The sequence below is a fragment of the Phocoena phocoena genome, chromosome 3 (genome assembly GCF_963924675.1).
Source record: "Phocoena phocoena chromosome 3, mPhoPho1.1, whole genome shotgun sequence".
In the NCBI taxonomy this organism is placed as follows: domain Eukaryota; kingdom Metazoa; phylum Chordata; class Mammalia; order Artiodactyla; family Phocoenidae; genus Phocoena; species Phocoena phocoena.
In genome coordinates, this window is record NC_089221.1 from 32652193 (window position 1) to 32673911 (window position 21719).

General features: G+C 36.9%; 1 protein-coding gene across 2 annotated transcripts in view; it reads right to left on the reverse strand.

Moving 5' to 3' along the window:
- Window positions 1-362: 362 nt before the first annotated feature.
- Window positions 363-21719, reverse strand: part of C9 (complement C9) — a 61609-nt gene continuing 40252 nt past the window's right edge. The window contains exons 8-10 of one of the 2 annotated variants that reach the window (XM_065875120.1): window positions 21011-21189; window positions 15885-16113; window positions 363-603 (exon numbers count right to left, since the gene is read on the reverse strand). In XM_065875120.1, coding sequence (XP_065731192.1) covers window positions 15898-16113; window positions 21011-21189 — 395 coding nt within the window. In that variant the 3' untranslated portion in view covers window positions 363-603; window positions 15885-15897. Of the gene's footprint in view, window positions 604-15884; window positions 16114-21010; window positions 21190-21719 lie in introns of those variants that run through there. The other variant, XM_065875118.1, reaches the window with a different exon arrangement.

Here is a 21719-nt window from a genome sequence, read left to right on the forward strand (position 1 = left end):
AGCCACATGGAAAGGAGCAGGAAAAAAGCAGGATAAGAAAAGGCACGCTTTAAAAAGTTGTGCGGGAGGAAACGGCTAGCTCCTTGATTTGGCTTATTTCTCTTTCACTTTTTGTTTTGAAAACAAAATGGATTTTTTTCACTCTTGCACTTTCCATTTTTGATGAAAGGAGGCCATAATCCTTTCAGAACATCAATGCACTAGGAAGAAAAAACGTATTAATCAACTTCAGTGAAAAATCAATTCATCTTTCAGTAGAAGGAGAATTCCTACTATATTTCAATAGGATTGTTACCCCAAAACTGGGTTTGCCTCTTGGTGGGTGTCGAGCTAAAAGACACAACCAAGCCAAAGCCCAGGAGAAGGAAGGATTGATTACTTGCAGCCAGTAAGCAGAACACCAGGGATCTTTCTCAAAGAAGCATCTTCCCGAACAGCAAAGTGGGGGAGTTTTAAGGTAAGGATACATGCATATTCATGAAGGAGCTTGGGCAGTCAACAGAATCCAAGCTTTAGTTGACTGAAGTCACGTGGGGCAGCAAAGGTCAACATCATCATCTCTTAGATCCCAGTTGATCTGGTGGTTGAGGGCTTCAGGCTAATCTTTACCCTTGAAATAGAACTAGGAGTCTTTACAACTGATATATTATCTTTGTTATTGTTATTTTTCTTGCCTGATAGCAGTCGTTTATTTGTTCCTTTAAGATCATTAATTACTGAGACCTGTTAAAGGACATTGTGGGCAGGCTTAGAGCACCAAATGGCTTAGGCCAAAAATGGCTTCTCTTATGCCAAGAAAGCCATGCCTGGTTCTTTTTCTCTAGGGACCTCTTACCCTATCTGCTTAGAAGATGAGTAAACTGTATTTAAACTCAAGAAGGGCAGGGAACAATTGTCTCTACAATTTAAACCCAACCCCAGGCAAATGTTTACTAAACTCTAAAAAAAACTGTTGAAATAGGACAATGGAGAAATAATCTAAACTTTACTTAAGGAGTCTTTTACCAAACCAATTAACTTGGAGAGCAAAGAGACAAAGAACAAAGCTTCTAGAAGAATCCTATGTTATATATTAATTTACTTACTACTTTCTCATTTGGGATATAATTTGTATCTTACCCTCTCTTGGGATTTGGGGAACTCCTAGAGAGCTCTGTGGGAGTGTTGAGTCTTTTAATCCTTTTATCTCACTGGATCTCCAACAAAAGATTTAACTGACACCATCAAAATACATACCCTCATTGGATTGATTGTTGCGCTTGAAGATTTTTTAACAATAATTGCTCTTTAATGAATAAAAGAAAGAAAAGGTCCTACATGAAAAATAGATCTATTTTTCTTTTTGTCCTTCCGCATTCATTCATTCATTCCCAGTTTCCTTCCAAACAGGAAGGTTAGGCCAGAAAGTTTGGAAAATAAACTGATGTGCTTTGGGAATTTACAGACTCAGAGAAGATGACAAAGGGGAAATGGACCACTCCCCCATTCCTGGAATTCTTATCCTGTCCCACTGTCAATTAAGTGCAGGTGTGAATATACTCATTTTCCTAGTCTGTTGTCTAATTTTAAAACAGAAATATTTCCATTTCAGTACAAGATAAGTAATGATGAAGCCTTACACCTTTCTTTTTTTTTTTTTTTTTTTTTTTTAAACATCTTTATTGGGGTATAATTGCTTTACAATGGTGTGTTAGTTTCTGCTTTACAACAAAGTGAATCAGCTATACATATACATATGTTCCCATATGTCTTCCCTCTTGCGTCTCCCTCCCTCCCACTCTCCCCATCCCACCCTTCCAGGCTGTCACAAAGCACCGAGCTAATATCCCTGTGCCTTGTGGCTGCTTCCCCCCAGCTATCTACCTTACTACGTTTGTTAGTGTGTATATGTCCATGACTCTCTCTCGCCCTGTCAAAACTCACCCTTCCCCCTCCCCATATCCTTAAGTCCGTTCTCCAGTAGGTCTGCGTCTTTATTCCTATCTTACCCCTAGGTTCTTCATGACATTTTTTTCCCTTAAATTCCATATATATGTGTTAGCATACGGTATTTGTCTTTTTCTTTCTGACTTACTTCACTCTGTATGACAGATTCTAGGTCTATCCATCTCATTACAAATAGCTCAATTTCATTTCTTTTTAAGGCTGAGTAATATTCCATTGTGTATATGTGCCACATCTTCTTTATCCATTCATCCGATGATGGGCGCTTAGGTTGTTTCCATGTCCTGGCTATTGTAAATAGAGCTGCAATGAACATTTTGGTACATGACTCTCTTTGAATTTTGGTTTTCTCAGGGTATATGCCAAGTAGTGGGATTGCTGGGTCATATGGTAATTCTATTTGTAGTTTTTTAAGGAACCTCCATACTGTTCTCCACAGTGGCTGAACCAATTCACATTCCCACCAGCAGTGCAAGAGTGTCCCCTTTTCTCCACACCCTCTCCAGCATTTATTGTTTCTAGATTTTTTGATGATGGCCATTCTGACTGGTGTGAGATGATATCTCATTGTAGTTTTGATTTGCATTTCTCTAATGATTAATGATGTTGAGCATGCTTTCATGTGTTTGTTGGCATTCTGTATATCTTCTTTGGAGAAATGTCTATTTAGGTCTTCTGCCCATTTTTGGATGGGGTTGTTTGTTTTTTTGTTATTGAGCTGCATGAGCTGCTTGTAAATTTTGGAGATTAATCCTTTGTCAGTTGCTTCATTTGCAAATGTTTTCTCCCATTCTGAGGGTTGTCTTTTGGTCTTGGTTATGGTTTCCTTTGCTGTGCAAAAGCTTTGAAGTTTCATTAGGTCCCATTTGTTTATTTTTGTTTTTATTTCCATTACTCTAGGAGGTGGGTCAGAAAGGATCTTGCTGTGATTTATGTCATAGAGTGTTCTTCCTATGTTTTCTTCTAAGAGTTTGATAGTTTCTGGCCTTACATTTAGGTCTTTAATCCATTTTGAGCTTATTTTTGTGTATGGTTACACCTTTCTTTGCACTCAGAATATATTTCAAATTTGTTTAAATTAGTCAACTTAAAAGCATCTCCAGTTTATACTCTTTTTCCTTGAGTTTCTTTCTTTTTTTTTTTCACTTTAGAATCACCCTATTCTCTCCTTCTCTCCATTTGAAAAATTACTCAACCTGTCTTTCTTTTTTTTTTTTTTTAATTTTTATTGGTGTATGTAGTTGCTTTACATGTTGTGTTAGTTTCTTTCAACCTTAGTCTTTTTGGTACCCTATTTCTCAAATGAAGATTTGTCAGACTGGAAGCCTTCCTAAACACAAAATTATTTATGACAATACAAAATCGGTCATACCTGAGTGTAACCTAGTGACAACTTTCTTTTTGGTCAGAAGGATAGGAATATTTCTATTTTCAATTCTGTAGTACCTTTTGGAACTAAATACTACTACTTAATAATGCTATACGGCAGACTTAGGGGTATCTATAATGTAGCTATGAAAACAAATGTAATAGAACACAATTTGTGAAATGACTCAATGTCACCCTGACCCTCTTTTCTCTTGTCCTTTCCAGGTAGATTGACTTTAGTAGGCTAACACACGGTTAAAAAAATCACTGTTCAACAAATGATACTGGGATATTCACATTGCAAAAGAATGAAGTTGGAATCTTACTTTATACCATATACAAAAATTAACTCAAAATGGATCAAAGACCTAAACATAAGAACTAATAAAACTATAACACTCTTGGAAGAAAACATAGGGGAAAAGCTGCATGACATTGACATTGGATCCAGGGATTTTTTGAGTGACACCAAAAGCACAGGCAACAAAAGGAAAAGTAGATGAATTAGACTTCAACATTAAAAACTTCTTGCAAATCAAATATCTGATAAGGGATTAATTTCCAGAATATATAGAGAACTCCTACAACTCAACAACAACAAAAAACCTGATTAACAAATAGGCAAAGACTTGGACATACATTTCTCCAAAGAAAATATACTAAAGCCGATAACCACATGAAAAGATGCTCAACATCATTAATAATTAGGGAAGTGTACTTTAAACTCACAATGAGATACCACTTCATACCCATTAGGACGGTTATTATAAAAAAAACAAGCTAAAACTCTCAAACACAAAAGATATTACACTAAGTGAAATAAATCAGATACAAACGGACAAATGTTTTGTGAGTCCACTTATCTGAGGTACCTGAAATAGTCAAATTCATAGAGATAGAAAGTAGAATAGTAGCTACCATAGCTGGGGCAGTAGTGAATGGAGAGTTACTGTTTAATGTGTACAATACAACGTGCATTGTATTGAAACTCTGCATACGGAGTTTCAGTTTGGGATGATGAAAAGCTTCTGGAGGTGGCGAGTGGTGATGGCTGCACAATGTGAATGTGCTTAAAGCCACTAAACTGTACACTTAATAGTGACCAAATGGTAACTTTTATGTAATGTGTATTTTGCTACAGAAAAAAACACCTCTTTTTTTTTTTTTTTTAAAGTATCATCAGGGTAAAATTATATTCAGGTAAGTAGTTACAAGAACAGAAAGCATATTCAGAACTTAACAGTTTGTAAATCTAACCAGGTTAATTTTTTTTTTTTTTGATTTGAATTTTATTTTATTTATTTATTTTTTATACTGCAGGTTATTAGTTATCTATTTTATGTATATTAGTGTATATACGTCAATCCCAATCTCCCAATTCATCCCACCACCATCTCCCTCCCCACCCCCGCTTTCCCCCCTTGATGTCCATACGTTTGTTCTCTACATCTGTGCCTGTTTCTGCCTTGCAAACTGGTTCCTCTGTACCATTTTTCTGGATTCCCCATATATGCATTAATATATGATATTTGTTTTTCTCATTCTGACTTACTTCACTCTGTATGACAGTCTCTAGGTCCATCCACGTCTCTACAAATGACCCAATTTCATTCCATTTTATGACTGAGTATTACTCCATTGCATATATGTGCCACATCTTCTTTATCCATTCTTCTGTCAATGGGCATTTAGGTTGTTTCCATGACCTGGCTATTGTAAACAATGCTGCAATGAACATTGGGGTGCATGTGTCTTTTTGAATTGTGGTTTTCTCTGGGTATATGCACAGTAGTGGGATTGCTGGGTCATACGGTAATTCTATTTTTAGTTTTTAATGGAACCTCCATACTGTTCCCCATAATGGCTGTATCAACTTACATTCCCACCAACAGTGCAAGAGGGTTGCACTGTGCAAGGTAGATTGCTTTGGGTAATATAGTCATTTTCACAATATTGATTCTTCCAATCCAAGAAAATGGTATATCTCTCCATCTGTTTGTGTAATCTTTGATTTCTTTCATCAGTCTTATAGTTTTCTAGGTACAGGTCTTTTACCTCCTTAGGTAGGTTTATTCCGAGGTATTTCATTCTTTTTGTTGCAGTGGTGAATGGCACTGTTTCCTTAATTTCTCTTTCTGATCTTTCATGGTTAGTGTATAGGAATGCAAGAGATTTCTGTGCATTAATTTTGTATCCTGCAACGTTACCTAATTCATTGATTGGCTCTAGTAGTTTTCTGGCGGCATCTTTAGGATTACCTATGTATACTGTCATGTCATCTGCAAACAGTGACAGTTTTACTTCTTCTTTTCCAATTTGTATTCCTTTTCTTCTCTGATTGCTGTGGCTAGGACTTCCAAAACTGTTGAATAATAGTGGCGAGGGTGGACATCCTTGTCTTCTTCCTGATCGTAGAGGAAATGGTTTCAGTTTTTCACCATTGAGAATGATGTTTGCTGTGGGTTTGTCATATATGGTCTGTATTATGTTGAGGTAGCTTCCCTCTATACCCACTTTCTGGAGAGTTTTTATCATAAATGGGTTTTGAATTTTGTCAAAAGCTTTTTCTGCACCTATTGAGATGATCATATGGTATATCAATTTGTTAATATGGTGCATCACATTGATTTATTTGTGTATATTGAAGAATCCTTTCATCCCTGGGATAAATCCCACTTGATCATGGTGTATGATCCTTTTAATGTGTTGTTGGATTCTCTTTGCTAGTATTTTGTTGAGGATTTTTGCATCTATTTTCAACAGTGATATTAGTCAGTAGTTTTCTTTTTTTGTTGTATCTTTGTCTGGTTTTGGTATCAGGATGACTGTGGCTTCATAGAATGAGTTTGGGAGTGTTCCTTCCTCTGCAGTTTTTGGAAGAGTTTGAGAAGGATGGGTGCTCGCTCTTCCCTAAATGTTTGATAGAATTCACCTGTGAAGCCATCTGGTCCTGGACTTTTGTTTGTTGGAAGATTTTTAATCACAGTTTCAATTTCATTACTTGTGATTGTTCCGTTCATGTTTTCTATTTCTTCCTGTTTCAGTCTTGGAAGGTTATACCTTTCTAAGAATTTGTCCATTTCTTCCAGGTTGTCCATTTTATTGGCATAGAGTTGCTTGTAGTAGTCTCTCAGGATGCTTTGTATTTCTGTAGTGTCCATTGTAACTTCTCCTTTTTCATTTCTAATTTTATTGATTTGAGTCTCTCCTTCTTCTTCTTGATGAGTCTGGCTAATGGTTTATCAATTTTGTTTACCTTCTCAAAGAACCAGCTTTTAGTTTTATTGATGTTTGCTATTGTTTTCTTTGTTTCCATTTCATTTATTTCTGCTCTGATCTTTATGATTTCTTTCCTTCTACTAACTTTGGGTTTTGTTTGTTCTTCTTTCTCTAGTTCCTTTAGGTGTAAGTTTAGATTGTTTATTCAAGATTTTTCTTGTTTCTTGAGGTAGGACTGTATTGCTATAAACTTCTCTATGAGAACTGCTTTTGTTGCAACCCATAGGTTTTGGATCATTGTGTTTTCATTGTCATTTGTCTCTAGGTATTTTTTGATTTCCTCTTTGATTTCTTCCGCGATCTCCTGGTTATTTAGTAATGTATTGTTTAGCCTGCATGTGTTTGTGTTTTTTACATTTTTTTCACTGTAATTTATTTCTAATCCCATAACATTGTGTTTGGAAAAGATTCTTGATATGATTTCAATTTTCTTAAATTTACCAAGGCTTGATTTGTGACCTAAGATGTGACCTATCCTGGAGAATGTTCTGTGTGCACTTGAGAAGAAAGTGTAATCTGCTGTTTTTGGATGGGATGTCCTATAAATATCAATTAAATCTATCTGGTCTATTGTGTCACTTAAAGCTTGTGTTCCCCTATTAATTTTCCGTCTGGATGATCTGTCCATTGTTATAAGTGAGGTTTTAAAATCCCTCACTATTATTGTGTTACTGTCAATTTCCTTTTTTATAGCTGTTAGCATTTGTCTTATGTGTTGAGGTGCTCCTATGTTGGGTGCATATATATTTATAATTGTTATATCTTCTTCTTAGGTTGATCCCTTGATCATTATGTAATGCCCTTCCTTGTCTCTTGTAACATTCCTTATTTTAAAGTCTATTTTATCTGATATGAGTATTGCTACTCCAGTTTTCTTTTGATTTCCATTTGCATGGAATATCTTTTTCATCCCCTCACTTTCAGTCTGTATGTGTCCCTAGGTCTGAAGTAGGTCTTTTGTAGACAGCATGTATACAGGTTTTGTTTTTGTATCCTTTCAATGAGCCTGTGTCTTTTGGTTGGAGCATTTAATTCATTCACATTTAACGTAATTATTGATATGTATGTTCCTATTACCATTTTCTTAATTGTTTTGTGTTTGGTTTTGTAGGTCATTTTCTTTTGTGTTTCCTACTTAGAGAAGTTCCTTTAACATTTGTTGTAGAGCTGGTTTGGAGGTGCTGAATTCTCTTAGATTTTGCTTGTCTGTAAAGTTTTTGATTTCTCCATCAAATCTGAATGAGGTCTTTGTCAGGTAGAGTAATCTTGGTTGTAGGTTCTTCCCTTTCATCACTTTAAGTATATCATGCCACTCCCTTCTGGCTTATAGATTTTCTGCTGAGAAATCAGCTGTTAACCTTATGGGAGTTCCCTTGTATGTTATTTGTCTTTTTTCCCTTGTTGCTTTCAATAGTTTTTCTTTCTCTTTAATTTTTGTCTATTTGATTACTATGTGTCTCAGTGTGTTTCTCCTTGGGTTTCTCCTGCCTCGGTCTCTCTGTGCTTCTTGGACTTGGGTGGTTATTTCCTTTCCCATGTTAGGGAAGTTTTCAGCTATAATCTCTTCAAATATTTTCTTGGTCCTTTCTCTCTCTTTTTCTTCTTCTGAGACCACTATAATGTGCATGTTGATGCCTTTAATGTTGTCCCAGTGGTCTCTTAGGCTGTCTTCATTTCTTTTCATTCTTTTTTCTTTATCTGTTCCACAGCAGTGAATTCCACCATTCTGTCTTCCAGGTCACTTATCCGTTCTTCAGCCTCACTTATTCTGATTCCTTCTAGTGTAGTTTTCATTTCAGTTATTGTATTGTTCATCTCTGTTTGTTTGTTATTTAATTCTTCTAAGTGTTTGTTCTTTAATTCTAGGTCTTTGTTAAACATTTCTTGTGTCTTCTTTATATTTACCCCCTTTCTTTTTCCAAGGTCCTGGATCATGTTCACTATCATTATTCTGAATTCTTTTTCTGGAAGGTTGTCTACATCCACTTCATTTAGTTGTTTTTCTGAGGTTTTATCTTGTTCCTTCATCTGGTACATAGTCCTTTGCCTTTTTATTTCGTCTGTCTTTCTGTGGATGTGGTTTTCTTTCCACAGGCTGCAGGATTGTAGTTCTTCTTGCTTCTGCTGTCTGCCCTCTGGTGGATGAAGCTATGTAAGAGGCTTGTGCAGGCTTCCTGATGGGAGGGACTGGTGGTGGGTAGAGCTGGGTGTTGCTCTGGTCTGGCAGAGCTGAGTAAAACTTCAATCTGCTTGTCTGCTGATGGGTAGGGCTGAGTTCCCTCCCTGTTGGTTTCTTGGCCTGAGGTGACCCAGCACTGGAGCCTAGAGGGTCTTTGGTGGGGCTACTGGTGGACTCTGGGAGGGCTTATGCCAAGGAGTACTTCCCAGAACTTCTGCTGCCAGTGTCCTTGTCCCTGTGGTGAGCCACAGCCACTCCCCTGCCTCTGCAGGAGACCCTCCAACAGTAGCAGGTAGGTCTGGTTCATTCTCCTGTGGGGTCACTGCTCCTTCTCCCTGAATCCTGATGTGCGCACTACCTTGTGGGTACCCTCCAAGAGTGGAGTCTCTGTTTCCCCAAGTCTTGTCAAAATCCTGAAATCAAATCCCGCTAACCTTCAAAGTCTGTTTCTCTGGGAATTCCTCCTCCCGTTGCCAGACCTGCAGCTTGGGTAGCCTGATGTAGGGCTCAGAACCTTCACTCCAGGTGACTTCTATGGCCTAATTGTTCTCCAGTTTGTGAGTCACCCACCCAGCGGTTATGGGATTTTATTTTATTGTGATTATGGCCCTCTTACCATCTCATTGCAGCTTCTCCTTTGTCTTTGGATGTGGGGTATCTTTTTTGGTGAGTTCCAGTGTCTTCCTTTTGGTGATTGTTCAGCAGTTAGTTGTGACTCTGGGCTCTCACAAGAGGAAGTGAGAGCATGTCCTTCTACTCAGACATCTTGAACCAATCTCCGAAAACACCTCCTCTTAAAAAAAAAGTCATTGAACCCACTAATTATTTACAGGAGAGTACTAAGCTACTCTGCCATATACAGTTATCCTCCATTTACAGGTTTAATCATCTTGGCTGTCTAATGTCACAAACATTAGAGTGAAAGTTGAAAAGATTTATATCAGTAGCCTTGCATGATACCATAGCAACAGCTACAATTTATTGCTATTAGGCGCCAAGGTTTTTATATGCTTTATCTCAATGAATCAACTTAACAATTCTATGAAGGAAATATTACTAACCCCGGGCATATCTTGGGGTTTAGGAGTTTAATAATTTGTCTAGTGTTAAAAAGCCACACCATTCCATTCTCTTGAACCATTTCACTGCTCTTAGTATAGTAGGGAGTAATGAACATGAGGTGGTGGTGGAGGGGCTGGGAGAGGGTTGGTGGGCAGAAAGAGAGATGGTTGTCCTACAAATTATTTATATGTGTGTGTGGCTGTGTGTGTGAGTGTGTGGAAGAGAGGGAGAGAGAGAGAGAAGTTTTATTTTCTTTGAAAATAAATGTAAGCTGAGCCTAGTCTTTATTCACCATTTTGGGTTGATTTTCATAAATATTGGGACACTAACTCAGGAGCTTCTCTTGTGGGGTTTTTGGATGCAGTGTTCTGCTGTGTTTACAATCAAATACACACTCAAAAGGTCCTGGGGAGGCCATGGTGTAAAGCTGGTATGAGTTGGCAGTGAGCAGGCATATGTCTACCAATGTCATCAGTAGAATGAATAAGCAACCTGAGTTTTACATATAAAAAGGGAAAAGCGTAAAAATGTAGCAATTCTCTGAAGATTCTTTTCTTATTAAGGCCAAGGAAACATGAATGCCCGTCCAGCTTTCTCAGGTCCTTTGATAATGGCTGGAGCTCAGTATAATGATCTGAGTGTATGGCCTGAGCATTAGAGGACTATTTCCCTCACACATCCCTTGCTCTTTGAATTTGTGGTGTGCCCTCTCAGAGACCACGTGTGGGTAATACTGCACTCAGTCTGGCCAGACCAAGCTAGGACTTCCCTTTTCAGGAAACCTCAATCCAGGATGAGCCATGTAAGCCTTAGCCTCTGGGAGGTCCTCATTTCCCCTAATTTCTGGTGATTCTTCCTCTATGCTGATTCCTGCCGGGCAGTTTCTGATGTCTTAGTGTTGCACCCTGCTGGAAATGCTCTACCAGATATGCCACCTTTGGAGGAAGTTGGAGAGTCTCACTGTCAACAGTGAACCGACAATCTTTCCCCCATTCCCAGGAAAGGGACACTGATAAATCATTAAGCTGACCCTCAGGAGTCTGGTCAAGGATCAGCAATTTTCTTGTTTGACAATTTGTAATTCACAAGGATGCAAGGAATTCCCAGTAGTTACTATGGTAACTCTACCTTAATCCAGATGCTGTACATCAGAAACTCAACAGTGGATTGTCTAAGAACACACTAGAGTTCAATATTTGTATGTATTTAACATCCTAATTCTTTCTGATTCACTCAGGTTTCTGGGGGGCAGGAAATAGGTATTTTCTTGAGCACCAATGCTATTTTATACCCTAAAGGGCCTGGCACATTTATTTTTAGAGAACTATCTCTGTGTCCTACCTTACATTAAAATACATCTCATATCCAACAACATTTTCCTTTGCTGGAAAAAATACCTAGAAAATTAGTTTTTAAATTTTGCTTTTGAAATTATTTGTATTGTGATTTCTCAGCAATCATGTACATTCTTGAGAATTTCTGTGAAGTGAGGAAAACTAACTTAAATTTATTTATAAAGGTGTGAAAATTTTATTAATAAAAAAACTGAGCAAATTGACATGATAATGTTGTTGACATTTAATTAAATATTTATTAATTTTGATTTTGCTTTTTTCCCCTTGTACTTTGAGCCCTTCTTTTCTCCTTCCTTCTCCTTCTTCTTTTAGGGTTCTCGGACCTTTTCAAAGCTCTCAGGTCTTAAGTACCATGCTATCTAATGAATAAAATTGTATAGCCAGCTCCTTTAATTAGCTCCTTTTGTGGGTAGACTTAACCTTACGCAACTCATAAGGCTAGGTATTAAGTTGGATCATATGAAATCACTGGATTTGGGGTTTTGTTTTTGGTAAAATATGACTAAATAGAGACAATTTCACATGATTTAATCTAATGATTTTTGGTTGCAAATACAATACACTTTTCTCCTTGGAGACATAGAGTTAAATCGGAGAGCTAAGACCTAAAAAAGCAGAGTTCTGTGCTTGTGGTAGGTGTTCGGCAAGTATTTGCAGAATGAATGCATGCATGTATCCAAGAATGACAGAACAAGATGCAAGAACGTAAACAAGAGCACAACTGCATGATACAGACTTGTGGTAATGGAACTGGCAGAACGTATTCATCATACAAAGAACTTTCACAATTACTTTAAGTCTTTTTAACCAACACTCTCTTTTTAATTCAATTTTGTTTTGCTAGCAAGGGATTGGCATTGGCTGTAGGAGAAAGCAGTCCTGGCATATTTCACTGCTGACTCTCTTCATTAGGGAATAAAAAATGGAAACATCATAGGAGTTTAAGGAGGAAAAGAAGCATTGTGGATCTAAGAGAGAGGAGACTTCAGAGGTTGGCAGAATTTTCATGAAGCACGTTGCTTTTCATTTGGCAGCAAGAGCTATCTCTGGAAGGTCCTGATGTTTTTCTTTCCATATGATCCCTGGGAAACAAACAGTAGCTTTTTTTTTTTTTTGGCTGGCAATACTAGGAAAAAACCAAAAGATTATCAAATCTTAATGATTAATAGAACTTCAACTTCGGGTCAATCCACCCACCCATTTATTCATCCTTTTATCTTTTTGTACCATAATGTGCGAGATACTGTCTAGGTGCTGGGAGAAGAGTGAGATTTAAGATATAAGACACATTTCCAAACTAGAGGTGATGTTCATCTTGTGTCGGGTGAGTAAGTGTGATTACTGCTGAAAGAACAAGGGGGAAAGCACTCAGGGAGCGTAGACAGAGAACTGATGCCTGAAGATGCTGGAGGAGATTTCATCGGAGGTGTTAATTGGTCTGGGTCGAGAATAGAGGTTTTTAACCCTGGCTATAGATTAGAATAACCAGAGGATTTAAAAAAGAAAGGAAGAAAGAAGAAAGAAAAAAAGAAAGAAAGAAAGAGAAAGAAAGGGAGAAAGGAAGAAAGAGAGAACCATGGCCAGGCAATATCCACCACAAAGGTTCTGGTTTCATTAACTTGGGCTGGATATCTGTTTTGTTATGCTTCTCTTTTTGCCCTTTTTAAAAAAAGTTAACCAGGTAAATACAATGAGCAACTTGATTGAGAACAACTAGTCTGGAAGAAGTAGAAACACATAAGGAGAGGGAAGTTGGATTGGTTGATGGAGAAAGTTGCAGAGCCTTTCACCCTAGGTAAATAGTATGCAAAAAGAAAAATGACGTCTTAAGGTTTTCAACCTCATGAAGGGGGTAGGCCCAGTTTGTGTGGAAAGCTGGAACTGAACATTCTGCAGAAAGCTGGATACCTGGAAGAGCTCCCTCAACGGAAAGACTCAGCAAGAAAGGTTTCACTGTGGTCTAGTGTCTCAGCAAGGAGCTCGTGGACCATCATTGGTCAGGCATGAAAAGTCAACCAGAAGATACCAGTGTTTTCAAAAAAGTGATATACATATAGGAGGAGGCACCTTGATTTTCATTATCCATAAATCCTAAATGTAGAACTCAAACCAAGACATTTACATGAAAAACTGGTGCAAAGGGATGAAAACAATGGGGCTTCCCCAGAAGCAAACAACCCTAGGAATAGCTTCACTACCCAGAGTAGACAAGGTTCCCACAGGAAACAAATTCCACTGAAGACTAGGCCTGTGATGAAAAATTCTTCAGTACTCGAGGAAGAAAAAAATGCCATGAGAATGAGAACATGCAGAAACTATATATTCTGGATCAATCTGAGAGAGACTTCTATATAAACATATTTAACATGTTCAAAGAAATAAAAATAGGAAAAATCCAGTAGGCCAGGAAAGAAAAAAACAGACTTAAAACAAAATAAAACATACAGAAATTAAATTTATTTATAATTTAATTAAAATTATTTTATAATTAAAATAATTTTTAAAAATCCTCTATAGGTTGGTTAAAGGGTATAGCTTATATATACATAGCTGAAAAAAAGAACTGAAAAATTAGAAGACAGAGCTGAAGAAATCACAGAAAGCTGCCGAATAGTCCACATAGAGAGAAATAGATAAAAAACAGTGGTCTTGAGTATGGATTTTTGGAGACTAATAATGCTTTTTGGAATACAGAACAGTGGGTTGACATTTTAGATACATGAGAGACAGAGATAGTATATAGGAAAAATCAATTATCCTAAAAGTTCAGAGAAATCTAAACTTGTATACTGTCACCATGTTGTTGAGTTTCTGTGTTTGCTAAGAAGGGCAAAAGACATTCTTGTAATATTAAAAATTTTGTAAAAAAATTTTTGTAGCAGTAGTTGAAAGTATGTTTGAATGATAAACTTGAGACTGTGAATCTTTGTTTGAGGAAACTGCATAATTGTTTCAGACATTTTGTTGTAGGAAACTGCTTACTCAATCAAAAATGTAAGCTATGATTTTCATAGGAAGTTAATCTAATTAGCTGACCTTGTGATAATTAACAGTTGAGCTAAATCTTACTTATCTATTAGAATTCTAATTAATTCTACCAGAATGAAAGACCAAGCAGATCCTCTTAGTATTAGAAACAGAGCTAAAGTCATTCTTCCTTGAAAAAAGTAAAATAATATGATTTCAGATGATTAGCTGTAAAAAGTGCAGAAACTCAGTTTTCTTAAACACTAGTAAAGTTAAAACTGCAAAATTAAAATTCAGTAAATACCATTTATGTAAATTTTAAAAATCCAAAACAACATTGAGTATTTCTTTAATTGGTACGGATGTATTTAGTACAAGTAAAAAATGTGGACCAGAAGGATACACTCTAACTTAATGAAAGTGACTATAAGAGAAGGAGGCTGAAGGAAAGAAAGAAATAGGTGAGGAATATTAAGAGGTACAAAATATGAGTCAGGAGTATGGAATGTACAGTGTAAAGAATGTAGTCAATAACTACATAATATCTTATATGGTGACAGACGGTAACTAGACTTACCATAGCGATCATTTTGAAACATATAGAAATATCGAATTACTATCTTGTGTAACAGGAACTAACATAGTGTTTTAGGTCGATTATACTTCAAAACCAACCAAATAAACAAACAAACTCATAGAAAAAGAGATCAGATTTGTGGTGACGAGAGGCAGGGTTGGCAGGAGGGGGAAGTGGATGAAGGCAGTCAAAAAGGTAAAACTTCCAATATAAGATAAATAAGTACTAGGGATGTCATGTACAACATGGTAAATATAATTAACACTGCTGTATGTTATATATGGAAGTTGTTAAGAGAATAAATCCTGAGTTCTCATCACAAGGAAAACATATATCTTTTTCTATTTCTTTAATTTTGTTATTTATAGATGAGATGATGGATGTTCACTAAACATTGTGGTAATCATTTCATGATCCATGTAAGTCAAATCATTATGCTGTACACCTTAAAGTTATACAATGCTCTATGTCAATTATATCTCAATAAAACTGGAAGAAGAAAAAAAAAAAGAAAGTGACTGTATCTGAGTAGTGTGGGAGAGAAGAATGGACCTGGGCTTTTTTAGTGGGAGAGGTGATGTGTTACAAAGTACTCTATTGTATCTGTGATTGTTTTTCTTATAAAAAGGTTCTGAAGTATTTACCTGTATGTATACACAGACATATATGTACATGATGAGTATATGTCCACCTGGATGTTTGTTATATTTCTGTAAGCTTTTCTCTTTATATGAATGGTGCTTTGTGACCATCTAGAGGGGTGGGATAGGGAAGATGGGACGGAGGGAGACGCAAGAGGGAAGAGATATGGGAACATATGTATATGTATAACTGATTGACTTTGTTATAAAGCAGAAACTAACACACCATTGTAAAGCAATTATACTCCAATAAAGATGTAAAAAAAAAGTAATGCAATCATTACTATTTATTATTTGTTTATAGTTCTGTTTAGATGTAGATTTTTAAACTGTGTGCTAAATGACACATAAAGGCTGATTTGTCCATTTCCACTATTCATTCAATCTTTATCCTCTGTTTATATGGATAATCTAGAAGTTTAGCGCAAATTAATTCAAGAGCTAGTTTTCAAATTAAATAACCCCCAAATGTATATTTTTGTCCTTAATAATATCAAAGGAGTTGTTCTCACCTTCATAGATTTTCTATTTTCTGATTTCACAGGCAACTCCCTCAAACTTGTTTGGGCAGGAACACAAACATTGTCCATCCAGCAGAATCACATTCCCTCCATTTTGGCACGGTTGGCATTTTCTTACACTGAATTCATTGATGTAGTCTTCAATGGCTCTTTCCAAATTTTGTTTCTTTAGGTGTGCATCTTTTATTTTCACTGGAATCAGATCATACATCGGAGACAGCTGCAGGAGAGCAAAACATTTAATTTTAGGTCTTTTTCTATAGACAGAGCTTGTGCAGTATTTTTCACTAAATTATTTATCCATTGCTTCATTAATTCAACAAGGGCTTATTGAATGATTATTATTGCCAGATATGATGTTAGCTTTTAAGACTGCCAGTGATCAAAACTAGTCATGATCTCTGTAATCATGGAGATCCCATTATGGAGGTAAGGAGACTGATATTAAAATAATCATACAGACAAATTTAAAATGGAAACTGTGACTAGGTGCTATAAAGGACGGGTATATGTATTTTAACAATGAACAGTCAGGGATTTAAAGTTTTAGCAGGCTAATTTACTGACATATTGTGAATCCTTTTTGCTGCCTTTATTCTGCCTCCCCTTTTCCAGAAGGTAGGCAAGTGCTTGCGATCTCTTGTCTAAGAGGAGGTTTGTGTGTGATGCCAGTCCAGAATGCCCCTAAAGGCAAATTCTTTATTGATTTTTTTTCTTTAAAAGCCTGAACTCATTGATAAATTTTTGTTGGGAGAAGGAGTGTGGGAAGAATGCCACCAAGGTGGGGGCATTCCTTCAGTCCAAGAAGGGGGTAGAGTTAGCATGTACCTCAAGTAGCAGGAAACCATAGCTAGATCTCTAGCAGCTATTTTGGGAAGTAGCAAAATCTTTGGAGTGCCCCTAGGGAAGGTGGCTATCAAGGAAGAGGCTACAGCTTTGTCAATGACTCCCATGCCCAATCTTGGCATGGAAGGTTTGCAACCAGTTCAAGTGAACTTGTAAAGTTGAACAATGAGGTTATCAAGATGACCACCATGGACTAAATACTTACATATATCATATCTTCATTTCCCAGACAGAAGCATCAGGACAGGCAAGAGCTACCCTGAACCCCATCCAACAAATGAATGAAGGATGAATTTTCCAGCAGCATGGAAGGATGGGATCTCAATGTCAAATTTAATTATACTAAAATAAATGAAGTAAAATGATTTATTTTGTACACTTAAATTCCTGGAGTAAGATACGTAGTTGCTACCATTGAATCAGGAAAGTTTGGAAAGGCTTTCCTGAGAAAATGACTATGAAGTTGAGATTTGAGGGTGTTAAGGCGGAAAGATTACTCTAGTAATATAGGGCAGAATTCAAAAAATGCTTAGTTATGTTACATATAAAGCACATATAGAATATACAGGGCTATGTTTTATGTACATATGTAAAACATGTATAGAAAACTTGTAACGTATGCCTATTTAATGTAAGCAAATTCAATTGTGTGACTATAAAGGTGTTTGAGTAGATAAACTGTAAGAAATTGAGACCCTTTGGTGGCACAGTACTTTGAAATAAGAGATCACAAAATTTAGAAGCAATTGGAATTGAAAGACAAGATTAAAAAATATACCACAGGACTTCCCTGGTGGCGCAGTGGTTAAGAATCCACCTGCCAGTGCAGGGGACATGGGTTCGAGCCCTGGTCCGGGAAGATCCCACATGCCGCAGAGCAACTAGGCCCGTGCACCACAACTACTGAGCCTGCGCTCTGGAGCCTGCGAGGCACAACTACTGAAGCCCACATGCCACAACTACTGAAGCCTGTGCGCCTAGAGCCCGTGCTCCACAGCAAGAGAAGCCATGACAATAAGTCCACGCACCACAACGAAGACCCAATGTAGTCATAAATAAATAAATTTATTTAAAAAAATAGTTATATATATATATATATATATATATATATATACACACACACACACACCACAAATTCCTGCCAAAGGGTAATGATGGATTAAATAAAGTCAACTAATCCTTTTTCTGAGGACAATGAGAAAAGCTGAACAAGATAAAAGTAAAATTTAAAAATTTGCTTGAAAGCCCTGGAGAACTAACAAGGTAACAAAACATTACTAGGCTAAGATCTGGGAGGAGGTAGAAGTTCAGTGAGGTGAGCCCAGTACTTCTGGGTCACCAGTCCCCTTGACACATTTCCTAAATCAGGAAGAGGCAGTCGAGGAGCTAAGAGGTAGAGTAACACATTACTGGGCTGGGGAAAAAAGGTTGGAATTCAGGACAGCAAAGGTAAAAAAGCTGTGCTTTGGGTTGGGCCCCAAAGGACTGCAGCCCTAGAAGTAAAAGGGAATTGGAATTGAGGTGGTCCTGGCAAAGACTGCAGCTGGTTTTAAAATAATTCTGAGTCATTAGTACCCCAGAGGCTTTTCAGATACAAATATATATTTCTTTTGAAGACAATAAAAGCATCTCAGTCCTCAAGCTACTCTGATAGCAATTTTTAAAGTATAATATCCAGCCCACAATAAAAGTAACTAGGTACACAAGGAAATGAGCCAACGTGAATGAGAATCAGTAGAAATAATAGAAATGAGAAACAGAGCTTGGGAATGCCAAGATTTGAGTTATCAGATGTAGACTTTAAAAGAGCTACGTTTACGTAAGCATAAGAGACAAAATTAAAAATTTTAGCAGAGAACTGAAAATTATTTTTAAAAATAGAAGATTTGAAAAAAAAATAAACAAAGAGAATTGGAATTTGCTATTATAATATACAAATTAATGGACTGGTTAAATAGTGGATTTAACACAACTGAAGTAAAGTTAATGAATTGAAATATAGGTTAGATGGAGATATTGATAATGAAGCATGAAGAGATTCAAAGTCAGGAAATACAGAAAGACAATAGGAAACATAAAAGAGAGAGTGAGGGGATTCCCTGGTGGCGCAGTGGTTGAGAGTCTGCCTGCCGATGCAGGGGACACAGGTTCGTGTCCCGGTCCGGGAAGATTCCACATGCCGTGGAGCGGCTGGGCCTGTGAGCCATGGCCGCTGAGCCTGCACATCCCGAACCTGTGCTTTGCAACGGGAGAGGCCACAACAGTGAGAGGCCCGCGTACCGAAAAAAAACATAATATTTTACTATTTTTTGAACTTCTCCAAGAAGATAAATTTAAAAAGTGTTTCATGGTGGACTAACTATGGTTGCCTTCTGCTTAGGCAGAATATTGATATGAAAAGTCCAGGCTTTCAATTCATGAAGAAAGAAACATAGAGATATTTTAGATGGAATGCCCACCAATCTAAAAATCTGGGGGTCAATAGTTGACCTTGAAAATAGGATAAAACTATATTTTGCATCCAGCCAGTAGGACTGTGCCAACAGAGTTGATGAAGGTTTTTGAATAGTTCTAGTAAATCCAGTAGTAAATCTTCAGCAGATACTTTACTGACTTGAGATTTTAAAAGTCAGCTCTAGAATATGATGGACTCTTATTAAGACCTCCTCAGAGAACAGTCTTGGATCGGTACAAGGACAGTCGAACTCCCTTTGTAGAAATGAGAAGACAAGACACTTTAGGTGTCCATCTGAATGTAAACATCCACCTAAATCAATTTTTTTCTTGTTTGTTTGTTTTGGCCATGCAGCTTGTGGGATCTTAGTTCCCTGACCAGAGATTGAACCCAGGCCCTTGGCAGTGAAAGTGTGGAGTCTTAACCAACTGGACCGCCAGGGAGTTCCGAATCAATTCTTTTTTTATTTAAGATCTTCTGAAACAGATTTATTTCACTGAGTTCAAGATAATGAATTTAAATATTATTTAAATATGACAAAGGGGGTCTCTTCTGATTTTAATTTTATATATGGGCATGCTAATTTGGACAACTATTTTCCTCTCTTTGTCCTAGTTTTGGGACAAAATATGTGAAGACTCTCACAGATGTGCTCGCATATTTACAACTGGGTAGATTTCCACAACCTAAAGGGAGAGTACATTACAATTTTCTGGTTTCTGAGTTTCTCTCTCACATAAATGAAGTAGTTTTGGTGGTTTCACTCACTCTTTAAAGACAATAATGAAGAATGAAGGAACACAATTCTCTAATAACTAGTCCTATCAAAAATGTCAACATGTTGGACTTCCCTGGCAGTCCAGTGGTTAAGACTCCACACTCCCATTGCCAGGGGCATGGGTTTGATTCCTGGTCAGGGTACTAAGATCCCGCATGCTGTGTAGTGCGGCAAAAAAAAAAAAAAAAAAAGTCAACATGTTTATAACTCAAGTTAATCAAAAGGAAGTAGGGGGCAATCAAAGATAAATTTGACCCAAGGGAAGAAAATTGTGAAACATACAGGGAAAATTGAAAGCTATAGAAGAAAGTAGGAAAAATACTTTCTAATAATTTCAGGAACAAAACAGCAATAAAGGAAAACACATAGCCTTTATAGTTAGTTTGGGGAGAGAATGGTGAGGCTAAGTAACATTGGCATTTATATCTTTATAATTATAATGTAGTTTTTCCCCTTAGGAATAAGCACCAAGACTGTAAAGTCCCAAAAGTTTTATAAACGGAAGACTATTATAATCAAGACACAAAAAGGAAAGGATTTCCTGACCATGAGAACTGTTCACTCTTGGTCTTATTTTCTGAGAACTTATGAACTTCCCTTTCACAAAGGCCCTTGAAAAATACAATTCTCCTGTGTTGGAAGTGGTGGTATGATGTCACCTGAAGGCAAGGGACAACTGGGGCAGAAGGAAGGGAACTAACAATTTCTGTGCAACTATTTTGTACCAATCTGTGCTATAGTCTCTATACAAGCAATCACATTAAATCCTCAAATAAACATGGAGCCCTGGAGAATTCAGTGTTGCGGAAGTCAGAAAATATTACACATCTAGTGAGGAGCAGAGACTCAGACTCAGCCCGGTTGGTCTGATGCCCCCTCTGTGCCTTTCTTCTACACCGTGCTTCTTTCAGGGATGGGACGGGAGTGTATTTGGATGCTCACGTCTCTTTCAGATGAAGTTAACTGTTCATCTGAACCAGCAATTACATTTAGTAAGAAAATGACAAAATCTTCTATTTGAAAATAAATATTTCTTACTTTTTGATTTATGAGTACTGGAGCATCGTTTAAGGAAGAGGCCCAATTTACAAAGTCAGTCACATTAATCACCCTGGCTCCTTTGAGAAGCTTCTCTTTCAGTTCAGTTGCATATTTTCTTGTTCCTCCTCTTATGAATGAAATAACATCATCGATGAGGCTTTCACTCGTGATGTTTGCTGAGAAGAGAAAGAAGATATAAGTGAAGCATGTATAGTTCTGTGACATCTGATAGACATTTATTGAACCCCTTTCATAAGGTATAGTCTAGTACATTTATTGAATTTTACTTATAAATATTACTTATGTAATTTTTTTCACCCCAAATATCCAAGGGTCATTTTTATTAGTAGTCAATTATAGATTTCAATCATCTTTTTAAAGAAAATATAAATGGTATGATGCTTGAGATACATTAATAATTTAAAGTTCATCACCTAAGCACATGCACACCTGGGAACACGACTCTTGATTGGATACATTTGTTGTTGCAGACTTAGCTTCATAATTATATTTTGTATAAGTTTGCTTTAAACTATTTTAATATTATAAAAAACTTCAGAGTATAAAAAAGAATAAAGTAAAAAGCATAATTTCTTTCCACCCCAATTTTTACGTTATTTCTCCCTCAGTCTCTCCCAGACTAAACCGCTTTAAAAAAGTTTTGGTGAATCATTTAGAGTTGTGAATTTTTTGAACTAAAAAGTAA